General features: G+C 44.7%; 1 protein-coding gene across 1 annotated transcript in view; it reads right to left on the bottom strand.

Annotated features, from left to right (window-relative positions):
- The window catches only part of dner (delta/notch-like EGF repeat containing), a 61520-nt gene that overhangs the window by 25437 nt on the left and 21375 nt on the right, over positions 1-14708 (bottom strand). Inside the window, exons 5-7 of the mRNA XM_067420340.1 lie at positions 14361-14509; positions 14055-14208; positions 4003-4116 (exon numbers count right to left, since the gene is read on the bottom strand). Coding sequence (XP_067276441.1) covers positions 4003-4116; positions 14055-14208; positions 14361-14509 — 417 coding nt within the window. The remainder of the gene's footprint in view (positions 1-4002; positions 4117-14054; positions 14209-14360; positions 14510-14708) is intronic.

Raw genomic sequence — 14708 nt, 5'->3', positions numbered from 1 at the left:
TATCATGAAGTAACAATGAACAATGCTTTTACAGCATTTATTAATCTTGGTTAAATGTTAATTTTACACGGATGTACAGTACATGTATTTTGCATATGTGTTTGTGTTTTTGTGCATTTGTAGTCTCGTCTCAGTAACATGCAGGCACCAGCAGATTACAAGCTCCGTTGCTATGATCCCCCCAATAAATGTCAATCACACACAGAGCACTCGAGCTCAGTGTGCTGATCCGCCCACCAGTTTCCCTTATGGAAGAGCTTTCATGCATTATCGTAATGAAACTCTCGCAGCCTGACTGAGACAACACAAATGTGTTTTACTGAAAGTATTAGATCAACAGTTCACTAGAAATGAAAATGCTTTCATTATTCATTCATACTTGTGTCATTGTGCTCTAATTTATTTTTTTGTGGAGCACAAAAGGAGAAACTATGACCATGGCCATGAAAAAAAAAACGCACCATAACAGTCGCCCATCTGACTTGTGTGCCATTTAAATTAAGATGCTGTTAAAGGGTTAGTTCACCCAAAAATGAAAATTCTGTGATTAATTACTCACCCTAATGTCGTCCGACACCCGTAAGACCTCCGTTCATCTTCAGAACACAAATGAACATATTTTTGATGAAATCTGATGCTCAGAAATGCCTTCATTGACACCAATGTCATTTCCTCTCTCAAGACCCATAAAGGCACTAAAGACGTCGTAACAAAGCCCATCTCACTACAGCGGCTCTACAATCATGATTCGATTCATAACGGTTCGAAGCTTTACGAAGCGGTGTTTTCAAATCGGCCATCACTAAATAAGCCGCTATTGTGTTGTATTTTTTGCACACAAAAACTATTCTCGTCGCTTCATAAAATGATTGTAGAGCCGCTGTAGTGAGATGGGCTTTGTAACGACGTCTTTAGTGCCTTTATGGGTCTTGAGAGAGGAAATGACGTTGTTGTCAATGAAGGCCTTTCTGAGCCATTGGATTCAAGAAAAATATCTTCATTTGTGTTCTGAAGATGAACGGAGGTCTGACGGGTGACAAACGACATTAGGTAGAGTAATTAATGACAAAATTTTCATTTTTGGGTGAACTAACCCTTTAAACTTTTGACACATATGTGGACATCAAATCATAAATATAGAATTACCTTTGTCTCAATAAAACTGAATGAAACCTTTTCTGAAACTATCAAAAATATGCCATTACAAAAGAAGAAAAACGAAAAAAAAAATGAAATCCGTCACACAAATGTAACAGGATATTCACTATGTTTCATTCTTTGTTTTTCAAAGATTCGTTTTCGCAAATCGTGGATTGTGAATGCATTGCCAAAGATTTTGCTTACGTTTTTCAGTTTTTCGTTTGCTGTTTTGACACAAACCTCTCGTGGTGGCGGGCTTAACAGTGAAAAATGCCTTTTATTTCTGAATTAAAACCATTTCTGATGTAAAAATCATACTAACTGATACAGCTATCAGTTGCGCCATATATACTAATTCAGTGGTTCTCAAACCAGTCCTGGGGACCCCTCACCACTGCACATTTTGCATTTCTCCCTCATCAGACACCCAATTCAAATCTTAGAGTCTCTACTAATGAGCTGATGATTTGAATCAGGTGTGTTTGATGAGGGAGACATGCAAAATGTGTACTGGTTGGGGGTCCCCAGGACAGGTTTGAGAACCACTGTACTAATTGACCTTATATTGTGTTTTTCCTCCTTTTGCTGCCAAAACAGCCCTGGCCCGTCGAGACATGGACTCAGCTAGACCCCTAAAGGTGTCCTGTGGTATCTGGCACAATGATGTTAGCAGCAGACCCTTTAAGTCCTGTACGTTGCAAGGTGGGGCCTCAATGGATCACACTTGTTTGTTTAGATCATCCCACAGATACTCGATTGGATTGAGATCTGGGGAATTTGAAGACTTGTTATTGTGCCCCTCAAACCATTTCTGAACCATTTTTGCTTTGAGGCAGGGTGCATTATCCTGCTGAAAGCCACCAGGGAATACCGTTTCCATGAAAGTGTACATGGTCTGCAACAATGCTTAGGTAGGTGATACATGTCAAAGTCACATCCACATGGATGGCAGGACCCAAGGTCCCAGCAGAACATTGTCCAAAGCATCACACTGCCTCAGCAGGCTCGCCTTCTTCCCATAGGACATCCTGGTGCCATGCGTTCCCCAGGTAAGCGACGCACACAGACCAGCCATCCACGTGATGTAAAAGAAAATGTGATTCATCAGACCAGGCCACCTTCTTCCATTGCTCCGTGGTCCAGTTTTGATGTTCACGAGCCCACTGTTGGCACTTTCAGCAGTGGACAGGGGTCAGCATGGGCACCCTGACTGGTCTGTAGCTATGCAGCCCCATACGCAACAAACTGTGATGCACTGTATATTCTGACACCTTTATATCAGAACCAGCATTAACTTCTTGAGTAATTTGAGCTCCAGTACCACACGAGCCAGCCTTTGCTCCCTATGTGAATCAATGAGCCTTGGACCATGACCATGACCCTGTGGCCGGTCAACAGTGTACCTTCCTTTGAGCACTTTTGATAGATACTGACCAGTGCAGACCAGGAACAGCCCACAAGAGCTGCAGTTTTGGAAATGCTCCGACCCTTGTCCAAATTCAAACACGGCCAAATTCTTATGCTTGCCCATTTTTCCTGCATCTTAAACATTAACTTTGAGTATAAAATGTACACTTGTTGCCTAATATATTCGACCTACAAACAGGTGTCGAGATGAAGAGATTCACATGTTCACTTTACCTCATAATGTTATGCCTAATGGGCGTAAGTGCTCCGTTTAATTTTTCTGAAGTCAAATGTAGGATCAAATCAAATATGACATATTTTGATGAATAAGGTTAGTTTTAACATGAGAAACTGTTATTATGACAAAACTTCACGGACATCAAATATCACAAACTTGGCAACATATTTAATTTAAGAGCATTGGCAAAAGGGAAGATTTTCAGCAAATAATGAGATATATTGGATAAGCGACATGAGTAATTTGGACTCGTTTTACGGTGCATTTAGCAATTCATGAATGCACACATTAACAACTGTTATTGAAAACATTATACAAATTGTATTATAAAATTCATACATTTTATAAAATGTATACATTTTATGAAATTATAAAATTGTATTGTAAAATTATAAAAATTATAAAAACATAAAAATTGGAAATATTATACAAAAATCAAATATGACATCTTTTGATGAATATGACATCTTTTATGACATCTTTCTCATGTGCATTTCCTTGTTTCAAATGGTGCGACTTTGGAAGCAATGACAGATACTACTAATTGTTCGATTCCAGCCGAACGCCTTTCATTGCTGCATGCGGTCGTTGTGGAGTTTGAATGTATATTATAGTGAATAGTTTATTATAAAAAGCTATTAACTGCCTCACTGATGAAATATTCAAACACATATCGTGAGTTGTACTACACTAATTAAACATGTGCTAATAGTTCCACTTTCCCTATTGTTTCAGCATTTCTTGCGTTTCAAATGGTGGCTTACGGTGCCAGTTCATACCGCAAGATTAACATTTCAGCCTACGAGTGCATTTCTGCCTCTAAAGTTCAAGGGACTCCAATCAGATTTCCGTTCCTAACTTTTTTAGTGGTTCTTTGGGAAGCAGAAGTGGTTGCGTCCCTGTTGTATCTGCTGACTGAGAGTGTGCCCTGGTTAGAGAGAGCCATCGCTGAAGGTACGGTACGTGTCCTCCTGAGAGAGGGGGCGGAGCTGTGCCGTGCTTCGCAATTAATTGGAAGAAAGGAAGAGAGTTTAAAATAAGCAGCTCTCTGACACACTTAGAGAGAGCGAGAGGAGAGGGAACAGAAATAGAGCTCGAATCAGGACGATTCAAGCTTAACACATACATACACTTCCACACATACACACCAAGCAGAACACACAACAGATTTGATTGTGTCAGACATGATTTCATGAGATGAGGCTATTTATAAGTACCTTCAGCACAATAGCAGTGAGGCCCTTCTAGGCTGCTGGAGCAAGTGGCTCCGTTCCTGCAGGGTCTAGAAACACAGTGATCCACCAGCGACTGACAACGGTCTCCTTCAAAACCTAAAACACACACACACACACAATGGGTTTCTGTTTTATGGGGACTTTCCATACACACAATGATTTCTATACTGTACAAATTGTATATTCTATCCCCTAATCCTAAACCCACCATCACACAAAACTTTCAGCATTTTTACATTTTCAAAAGACATTATTCTGTATATGATTTATAAGCAGTTTTCCTCATGGGAACCAAAATATCCCCTGCCGATCAATCGGTGCATCTCTACTCCTAATATATGTTTGTTTTCTCTTTTCATGATCTATATCACCCTCTAATCTTGTCATAATTGTACGTTATTGGACTTCCGTGCTCGTGTATGGGATTGTTCATGAGAACGGTTTGTATTTTTGTGATCACTATAACCCTTTAATCTGGTCATAATTGTAATATGTCGTTAGTTGGACTCTCGTGTTCGCACCATTGAGTTGTTCATGAGAACAGTTTGTGTTTTTGTGATGGAAGGGAAACATTCGACCTGGATTTTTCTTCATACAGACTTAAATTGTAACCAAAATGTTTCAGGTACAAATCAATGCCGTTTCAAAGCGCTTCGAAGGCTTCAGAGGCTCTGCTCGACCCCAGCTAAGGAATAGGGTCTTATCTAGCGAAACCATTGGTCATTTTCAAGGAAAAAAAAAACATTTATATACCTTTTTAACTATAATTGCTCATCTTGCGCTGCTCTGTGACACACCACGGATTGTGAAGTCTTCAACTTCAAAATTGTCCAACATTGTTGTTTAACCTTTTTTTGCTATAGGATTTTTGTATTAGTCTTCACACGAGCACTTTGTTAACACGCGGTACTTCCGTCTACGTGACCTTTCTGATGTGATTGCGCAATCCATAGTGTGTCGCAGCAGCGCAAGATAAGCGTCATTAAATTATTATTATCATTATTATTATTATTTTTAAAAGTATATACATTTTAATATTTTTTGTTGTTGTTGTTTTTGAAAAGGACTGATGGTTTTGCTATAATACCCTATCTAAGGACTTAATTGAAGTCCATTGTGTGGAGAAAAATCCTGAAATAATCCTATAAGACTTCTCTCTATTCCTTAGTAAAAGTCACTATACAGTGATATAAATGCAATATTCCAGTGCCATTAAATTAATTATACATGCTGGAAACAGCCCAAACTGTCTGCAGGGTGCTAGAGCACACAGGGCCTGAGTTACACACTTTCAAAAATGAATTTATATATAAAAATCAAAAAGCGCCTATTTTTTTTGGGGGGGGGGGGGGGGTAATAACAGCTTAGACAACCTATACTTACATGTTTATCACTTTTAGCAGTGTTTTATGCAACTTTAAAGGGTTTCCTGTAAAATGACACCAACATTTTGAACTTAACCCACTGTATGTGTGTATGGGAGGCTTTTCAATTTGGGTAGGCCAAATCCAGGCGGAAATGGTACCAGAGAAATTTAGTGTAAATACATTACTTTGTGTAAAACAAATGCCAAAGTTATGCCATATCTTCAGAAAGAAGAGACTCTAAGCTTTCAAATGGTACCACATAGCTCCTTTACAGACATTTAAAATGGAAAGTATATACATGACGATGTCATTCCCGTCCCTGTACAGGGTCCTCGGAGTTTAAGAGGTTAAGAATAAAGAATACAACTGTAAATCTGCTATAGTATATAAGTGTTACTGAAGTGGATATTTCTGACTAAATGCAGGAGAAAAACAGCATGTTTTGTAATTGAAATCAGGCATAAATTGCATTTTGGATGTTTTCTTCCCACTAGTTTGAAACAACTCTTTATGAAAAGCCCAAAATCTCAAAATTGACCAGAGAATGGAAAAAACAACAACAATGATGTAGTTTCTTCCTTTAAAAAAACTAATTCAAAGTTAATGCATCATATACATGCACACATTTGTTTCTGATGTGAACTTTCCATTGAATTCTATTGTTTTTATACTGAGCTTAAGATACTAACCCTCACGTGCACACACAAAACATTTCTACATTTTCATTAAGACATAATTTATCATGTTTATTAAACTGTTTTCCTAATTGGGATGTTGGCAATTTCAGGTTTTACTATCTTTTGGGGGACATTTGGTCCTCATAATGTAGACAAAACTCCACAAATGGCTCACAGAAAACACAATGAGTTCCTTTCCTTCACATAAAAACAGTTGGGGGAAAAAATCTTCAACAAAGCTTTCAGTTATAAGCCAGAAAGATTCAGTCGGCCAAAGCAGGCTGTTTGCTTTTCTTACAACACAGCTAATTAACATCATTTATGTGTTCTCCATAATCCTCTTACAAAAATGGACAGAACAGTAAACAGTGTTTGTTTGTGTGCTTGCATGCTTCCTTTAGACCTATATGCCTTGCAATCAGCATGTCCATGACAACATGTCTTAAAAAAGGCACAGTTGTTTCATCTGGAAGACTTTAAATAACTTAAATGACAGGATCAAAATAGGCTTAATTTACATGATCAAAGGCATTTGATCATCCCCGGCCTTTAATGTCTCTTGCTCACGCTTATTTTGTTCTTCATTTCCCATTTGCTTCCCTTGCCCCATCTCTCCATTTTAAGCAGAGCATTAAAGCTCAAATCTCTGCGCTCTGCTCAAGGTCATCTTCTATTATTCTCTGTTATGCACATGTAAACAGACCTTCAAGACGGCACATGCATATACTGTATACACAATTCATAAGGACATCGCTTCTTGTTAGATTCATGTTGTGCAAGTACTCTGTTTAGAACTATTTCATGTTAATATTTTACATTTACATTTATGCATTTGACAGATGCTTTTATCCAAAGTGACTTACATTGCATTTTAAGGTACATTTTTACACTAATAAACATTTTTGTCAGTTCTTGCTTTCATGAGCATAAGATACATAATAGACAAATTAAAAACTTTTATATATATATATATATATATATATATATATATATATATATATATATATATATATATATATATATATATATATATATATATATATATATATATATATATATATTAGAAAAAAAGTATATAGACAGTGAAAGTATGTATAAAAAATAATTTAATCATTTTTAAACCTATATACACTATATTGTGAAAAGTTTTGGGAAGCCTGCCTTTACATGCGCATGATCTTTAATGACATCCCATTCTTAAAGGGTTAGTTCACCCAAAAATAAAATTGATGTCATTTACTCCTCACCTTAATGTCGTTCCACACCCGTAAGACCTCCGTTCATCTTCAGAACACAGTTTAAGATATTTTATATTTTAGTCCCAGAGCATAATGCAGTCAATGCACACTTTACTGTCCATGTCCAGAAAGGGAATAAAGACATCATCAAAGTCGTCCATATGTGACATCAGTGGGTTAATTACAATCTCTTGAAGCATCAAAAATACATGTTGGTCCAAAAATATGTGTCAAATATGGTCCAATAAAATGAATTTATTCAGCATTGTCCTCTCTTTTTGTGTTTCTCCAAAAAGATTCAAACGGTTAATGAATCAGTGAATCGATCAATGATTCGGGTCGCCAATGTTACGTGATTTCAGCAGTTTGGCGGTTTGATGCGATCTGAACTGCTGAAATCTCGTGACATTGGCGACCCGAATCATTGATCGATTCACACCGTTTGAATCTTTTTGGAAGAACGCGGAAGAGAAGACAATGCTGAATAAAATCGTAGTTCCCTTTCGAAAGGGAACTCGCGCTGCGTCAGCTGACGCTATGGGGAACGCCTTCAGCGTGACAGGTGTCTGAAATCGCTATCAAATCACAATCCTACTGACCGTCGGCAGCTGGTGATGTCATCACCGTGCGACCAGGAAGTATAAAAAGGCACCGTGCCAACATGACAACATCCTTTCGTCTTCAGGGACTGTTTTGTCTGGTTCGCTAGAAAGTCTTTCTAAAGAGGGAGCGCACAGGAAGTGCGCTGATCCGTGTCTCAGGTTTCTCACGCCTGGGGACACGCACACCCTTTGTGTGCTCTGCCTGGGGGAAGAGCACGCGCGGGAGGTTCTCGAGGGGGCTTCCTGCGCAAACTGCGAGCGTTTTTCCGACTGAGGACGCTCCGCTCTCGCTTGGCCTTCTACTCGAGGGAAGAAGAGCCAGCATTTGGGAGCGGTCCCGCTCATGCCGAGGCTGAGCGGCGCCGTTTGTCCTGGGGCTCCCAGATGGATCTGGCTCATCGTCTGGGGAACACAGTGCTCGCGGACGATCAGCCAGGTCGCGAGAGCAGGCGGACGGAGGAGGAGTCGGATGGAGACTCCTCCTCTTCGTTAGCCCGTGCTTTTCCAGTTGGCCTACCCCCTGATGCGATGGCTGAGTGGCGCACCACGGATCTCTCTCTCCGGGCGGCCAAACAACATAGCAGTCGCCATCGGACGGTCGATGGCGGCTAGGGTCGCCACGGAGAGGCATCGGTGGATAAACTTGGTGGGCATCGGGGCGAAAGAAAAGGCTTTTCTCCTCGATGCCCCGGTCTCGCCCTCTGGGCTTTTCGGCACCTCCGTCGAGGCGGTGGTGGGAAAGTTCAGAGAGGCGAGGGCGCGCTCAGCGGCATATAGAACGTGTATTCCGCTGAGGTCTGGGGCGGCGCCCAGGCAGGAGGGTGTCCATGGCCCATCAAGATCCGAGGATCATCAAAAAAAAAAAAAAAAAAAAAAAATGGGCCAACGCAGTAGCGTGGCCTCTCGTGCGCCCCCTCCGGGGAGGAGTAGGACGTGGAAGAGGCGGGACACCCGCAACAGGAGGAGGGACATCGGGGAGAAGATCCGCTTCCAGCGCCCAAAGCGAGGTGGTGAGTCTCCGCCCCCGAGGGCGCGGAAGTGATGTTGTGTCCCCTCCTTTGTTGTTCTGTTGTTTTTCTTTTTTCTCCCCGGGCGCGCTTTACACCAGGCCGCGCGGGCTGATGATGAGCGGAGGTGAGACTCTGACGAAAGCCTGCCAGGCCGGTGTGTGCTCTGCCCGCACACAGTGCATCGTCTCTGGGAAAAGCGGGACTTCGCGGCCGCCTCCTCGGCCTTACATGTGAGAATAAAGCGCCCCACCCTCAGGTTAGTGCGCCGAAGCATGCATGTTACATGAAGCGATGAGGCACTGAAGACAGCGGGTGAGTCCCCTTTTAGGGCAAACATTCTTCTTTAATGCCGTATGTTTGGACTCTATGCTTCCCTGAGGGATATTTTGTCTACAAAAGATGAAGAAAAGTGTAACAGTTGGAGAAGTGGGCCTGTAGTTCCCCAGTAAAGGTGGCTAGAACGATGTTTGTATAAACACAGTGTGTTTATGTAGGCTTATGTTTGCTAGTGTAGCAACAGTAGTTTATAAGGCTGTTTTCTCTTCTGGATATGTGTAATATAAGCAGTTGAGGCCACCGCACATGCCGCGGGCATGCAGCGGCGATATAAACTGACGTATGTTCTCCTGGCGAACTTTTTTAGCTGTAGCCACCTCTGGGTAGCGGTGGCACCTCTGCTAGTGAAATACCTAGATGAATTTGTGAGGTTCGGCTAGCGCATGAACTGCAGTAAGGTCTGTCCCAGTCCTTTTTAGGGCCGTTGTTGTGGGATTATCAGACCGATGCTAGTGCATCAAGTTGGCCTAGGCTGTTGAGGGGATGACGGTGGCGTCTCGCGGTGGCATATCGCCCTGGCAGTTGCCCCGGGCTCCTGTCGGTATTCCCGCAGGAGCTTTGTATCCCTACCCGGCCTCCCCGCAGTAGGGTCGTCCGGCCAATGCCCACCCCCCTTCTGCATTTGGGGGTTGTTATTAATACAAAAAGGTGTATAGCAGAATGAATCGCGACTCAGCCAGTGGTCGTGGGGACGGGGTAGGCGTCTCTTCGCGGTGCGCAGTCAGACTGGTTTTGCTAGCCCCGCCCCCCAGAGCTAGTGCGGCCGCCACTTCTGGGCGGCCCCCCGGCTTGGTTCAGGAAATGGCCGGTTGTGTGTGTTCAATATCTTTCACTTTTTGCTCTGTGTCTTCTGCTTCACCTTTTAGGCTCGGGTCGAGCTGTACTTCGCAACCATCTGAAAGCATCGGTTGGTAGGATGCTCCCCTGGAGTCGAAACACTGTCACGGCTGACGCCCTTGCGCGGACGGCGGACCGCTGGACGACCAGACGGCCGCCCTGGAGGCAGGTGGCGTAAGTTGTACTCCCCTCGCTTTAGAGGGTTCAAGGCGTTTTATGCTGAGTGCACTGCTGTGGGCATTGTGTTTTAGGTCCACGCTGGTAGGCGCTGCCTGAGAGACTGCGCCGTTGCAGAAGGCTGCTATGGGCCGCTGGGGCGGACCGACTATAGAAGGCGGGCTGGCGGGAGACGCCAGCCGAGGCAGTCCGGGCAGTTAACTCTGGGTCAGGTGGTAGGCCTCAGGAGGCCTCCCTGCGGGTGAGTTCCGACATCGTGGCCCATGTGAGCGGGGAGGGTTCTCCCCAACGATGTCGGCTGCAGCAGAAACCTCGTCATAAGTAGGCCCCTAACGGCCTCCCTGGGGATGAGTCCCCAGGTAGTGACTGGATACCCAGTCCTCATCAGCCAGCAGACAGCCACTGTCAGCCCGACTTTAAGGGCTCGCTGAGTTTCAGCACGCCTCACATGGCGTCCCCTGAGGGGGTGACCTAGGGTTCCGACCATTGGTTGACAGGATCTAGGCCACTTTAGGCCTCCTGTAGGGTGAGCCCCGGTTCCCAGGTCTTGCGACAGTGTGCGTGGGTGCTAGCCAGGCGGCTAGCATAGTCTGCTATCAGGGACGGGCCGCTTCAGGCCGTCCTATGGTCGTTTCCCGGCCCTGCGGGGTTTCCGGTGGGATTTGCCATCGGATAAGCACCGTATGTCACCAATCTAATAGGGAACTGCCATTCGGCAATAGGCCTCTCCAGGCCGCCCTAAAAGGACCGGACTGTACGTGGCATCAGACAGGCCTCCCTGGAGGCAAGCCCCGGGAACACAATAGCTCCCGACAGTTTGCACGTTGGCTGGCAGGAAGTAGGCCGCTCTAGGCCGCCTGAGGGTGAGCCCCCGAGCTGGGACGCTCGGTAGGCCAGTGTATTATGCTGTCAGGTCTCTTCGGGCCTTTTTGGGAGGGGATTCCCGGACCAGGTCTCGGTGACAAGCTAGCCATTAGCATAGGTGGCTTCTGGCGTTATAGCCTCATGAGCCTGAGGAACCAGTAAAGCCACCTTCCGGCGGCTCCTAACAGCTAGCACTAACGGTGCCAGGTAGAGGCGCCTCCTGGCCTCCCTGGAGGGGAAACGGTTCCCCTAAGCGGGAACGTAGAACTGGCTTTGGGCTGACAGCTAGCGGCTGCCTGCCGTTGGGTCCCGGCCTGGGCCGGTATAACTCAGTGGCGGGCTCGTGCCCTAGCACAACGAGACTCCGTTTCTGCTGCGCAGTCCCTTCAGGACAGGGAACTGGCTAGCCTACAGCATGGTTTACCTACCAAGCTGGCTTAAGAGCTCCCCTCATTGAGGGTCGTCTGCGAGCTTACGGCCGCTTGAGTCTGATCAGACGGGCAGGCCCCCCTCGGGGCCTCCCGGGTAGATCAGTCCATAGGCCTTTTTTAGGCCTCCTGAGCACCCCTGTAATAAATGTGCTCAGTAGATCCTAGGATCGAGCAGAAGAGACTCCCCTCGATGGCAAGGGTAAGAAGCACTAAGCTGAGTACTGCTCTCCAGGATTCCCGTCTCCGAGTTCCGGTCTGAGGAGGACATTGCCAGTTTGCAGTCCCTCAGTCTGGATGCTCATAAGTAAGAGCGATGTCCGGAGGCTCTGTTTTGACAGACAGGGTTGGCCAAGCTGGGGTGTCCCACAGAAGTGATGCCAGGTGAGGCCTCCCTGGTGGCATTCGGTGAAGGTTTTTCCCGAACTAGTGACGGCTGGTGGCGCCCTCGGGTCCCCTAGCCACATTCCCTTAAGGGACTCCTTCCTTCGGAAGTAGTAGGTCCCAGGCCCTCGAGCAAGCCGAGAGTAGAAAACCTCAGTTAAAACTTGTTTAGGTTCTCTCTTAGGCATATAGCTTGGGCTATGACCGTAGGGAATGATGTCACTGGCAGCCTGTGTGGCTAGAGGGGGAGTGGTTCAGACTTTCCGCGAACACTCGTCCAGGCAGTTCTCACTGCCAGTAAGGGGCGTGCACTCCCCTCAGCATGGCGGCGTGGGTATATCGTTCCCCATAGCGTCAGCTGACGCAGCGCGAGTTCCCTTTCGAAAGGGAACGTCCCCGGTTACGTATGTAACCTTAGTTCCCTGAGAACAGGGAACGAGACGCTGCGTCACATGGCCATGCTTCAAGGTGTGCCTGCCCACAGTCCCTTCAGACGAAGCGGATGTTGTCATGTTGGCACGGTGCCTTTTTATACTTCCTGGTCGCACGGTGATGACATCACCAGCTGCCGACGGTCAGTAGGATTGTGATTTGATAGCGATTTCAGACACCTGTCACGCTGAAGGCGTTCCCCATAGCGTCAGCTGACGCAGCGTCTCGTTCCCTGTTCTCAGGGAACTAAGGTTACATACGTAACCGGGGACGTTTTTGATATTTTTGGAATATTATTTTCAATGCTTCAAGAGATTGTAATTAACCCACTGACGTCACATATGGACTACTGTGATGATGTTTTTATTCCCTTTATGGACATGGACAGTATAGTGTGCATTAACTGCATATGCTCTGGGACTAAAATATAAAATATCTTAAACTGTGTTCCGATGATGAACGGAGGTCTTATGGGTGTGGAACGACATTCGGGTGAGTCATTAATGACATAAATTTCCTTTTTGGGTTAACTAACCCTTTAATCCGTAGGGTTTAATATGGAGTTGGCCCACCCTTTACATCTATAACAGCTTCAACTCTTCTGGGAAAGCTTTCCACAAGGTTTAGGAGTGTGTTTATGGGAATTTTTGACCATTCTTCTAGAAGAGCATTTTTGAGGTCAGGCACTGATCTTGGGCGAGAAGGCCTGGCTCGCAGTCTCCGCTCTAATTCATCCCAAAGGGGTTCTATAAGGTTGAGGTCAGGACTCTTTTCAGGCCAGTCAAGTTCCTCCACAACAAACTCGCTCATCCATGTCTTTATGGACCTTGTTTTGTGCACTTGAGCGCAGTCATATTGGAACAGGAAGGGGCCATCCCAAAACTGTTCCCACAAAGTTGGGAGCAAGAAATTACCAAAAATGTCTTGGTATGCTGAAGCATTAAGAGTTACTTTCAAACAAAGTGGTCAAACACAACCCCTTTAAAAACAAAAACAAAAAACAACAACAAAAAAAAAACACCATAATCCCCCCACTTCCAAACTTGACACTTGACACAATGTAGTCAGTCAAGTGCCGTTCTCCTGACAACCACCAAACCCAGACTCATCCATCAGATTGCCAGACGAGTACAGTGATTAGTCACAGAACACGTCTCCACAGTCCAGTGGCAGCATGCTTTACTCCACTGCATCCCACTCTTTGCATTGCACTTGATGTAAGGCTTGGATGAGCTGCTCGGCCAAGGAAACCCATTCCATGAAGCTCTCTATGCACTATTACTGAGATAATCTGAAGGCCACACAAAGTTTAGAGCTCTGTAGCTATTGACCCAGCAGAAAGTTGGCTTCTGTGATTTTTAAGTGGCCTACCACTTCGTGGCTGAGTTCCTGAGTGAAGGTTAGGGTTAGATGCAATGATTTGGAGGGGTGTCCCAATACTTTTGTCAATAGCTATAGTGTATCTCACTGAGGAATAGCAGCATGCAAATGTGATTTAAATCCAATTAAAACAAACATTTATTTTAAAATATATCATGCATTACACATTAAACTGTGAAATCTATGAAATGATGTGACTAAGTTGAGTATCCTGTTCGGTATCAGTCAGGGGACACACACACCGGACACAAACGTCACGTTTCCTGATAATAACCCAAACAAACAAAAGCTCACACACACACCTGACTGGCAGGTACAGCTGTAGTTTTGCCCTTCATCTCTTTGTCTAAGGTCAGTACAGGTGCCATTGTTCTCGCAGGGCTTCAGGTGACAAGCGTCAAACTCCTCACAGAAGATCCCAGAATACCCATCATCACACTGGCAGTAAAACGTGTCCTGCGATTCACATTTAAACACACGCAATGTTTACAGATATTTTGGACGAAGAGAACACAAATAGAACAAAGGTAATGTTGGAAAGAAAACAGCAGCGCAGATTCAGGCTTGTAATGTAACACCTAATGCTAATTATGATATGAGGTCATTACCACTGAAGACTGGGTGATGCATTTCCCTTTCCCGGAGCATTGTGGGTCACTGAATCCACTGCCGGGCTCAATACAGTTACTGGTTTTTACCATGAGATGCAGCCTCAAAGTGACTTCTGGACCAGAGGGTGCACCAACATGCAGCACACCTACAGGAAAAGAGAGCAACACATCGATCAATAGTCATAATAGAGAGGAGAGTAACTCTCTTTTTCTACAAAAAGGTTGCGTTTACATGTTCTATGGTGACTTTCCATAGATATAATGATTTTTATACTGTACAAACTATATCAATCCCTAATATAAACCCTTGATCGCAACCCTTTTAAACATTAAAAAAACATGTAT

Source organism: Pseudorasbora parva, chromosome 16 (genome assembly GCF_024679245.1).
Source record: "Pseudorasbora parva isolate DD20220531a chromosome 16, ASM2467924v1, whole genome shotgun sequence".
Classification (NCBI taxonomy): Eukaryota; Metazoa; Chordata; class Actinopteri; order Cypriniformes; family Gobionidae; genus Pseudorasbora; species Pseudorasbora parva.
Note: the sequence above shows the minus strand (reverse complement) of the source record. Positions and strands in the feature narration are given on the sequence as shown.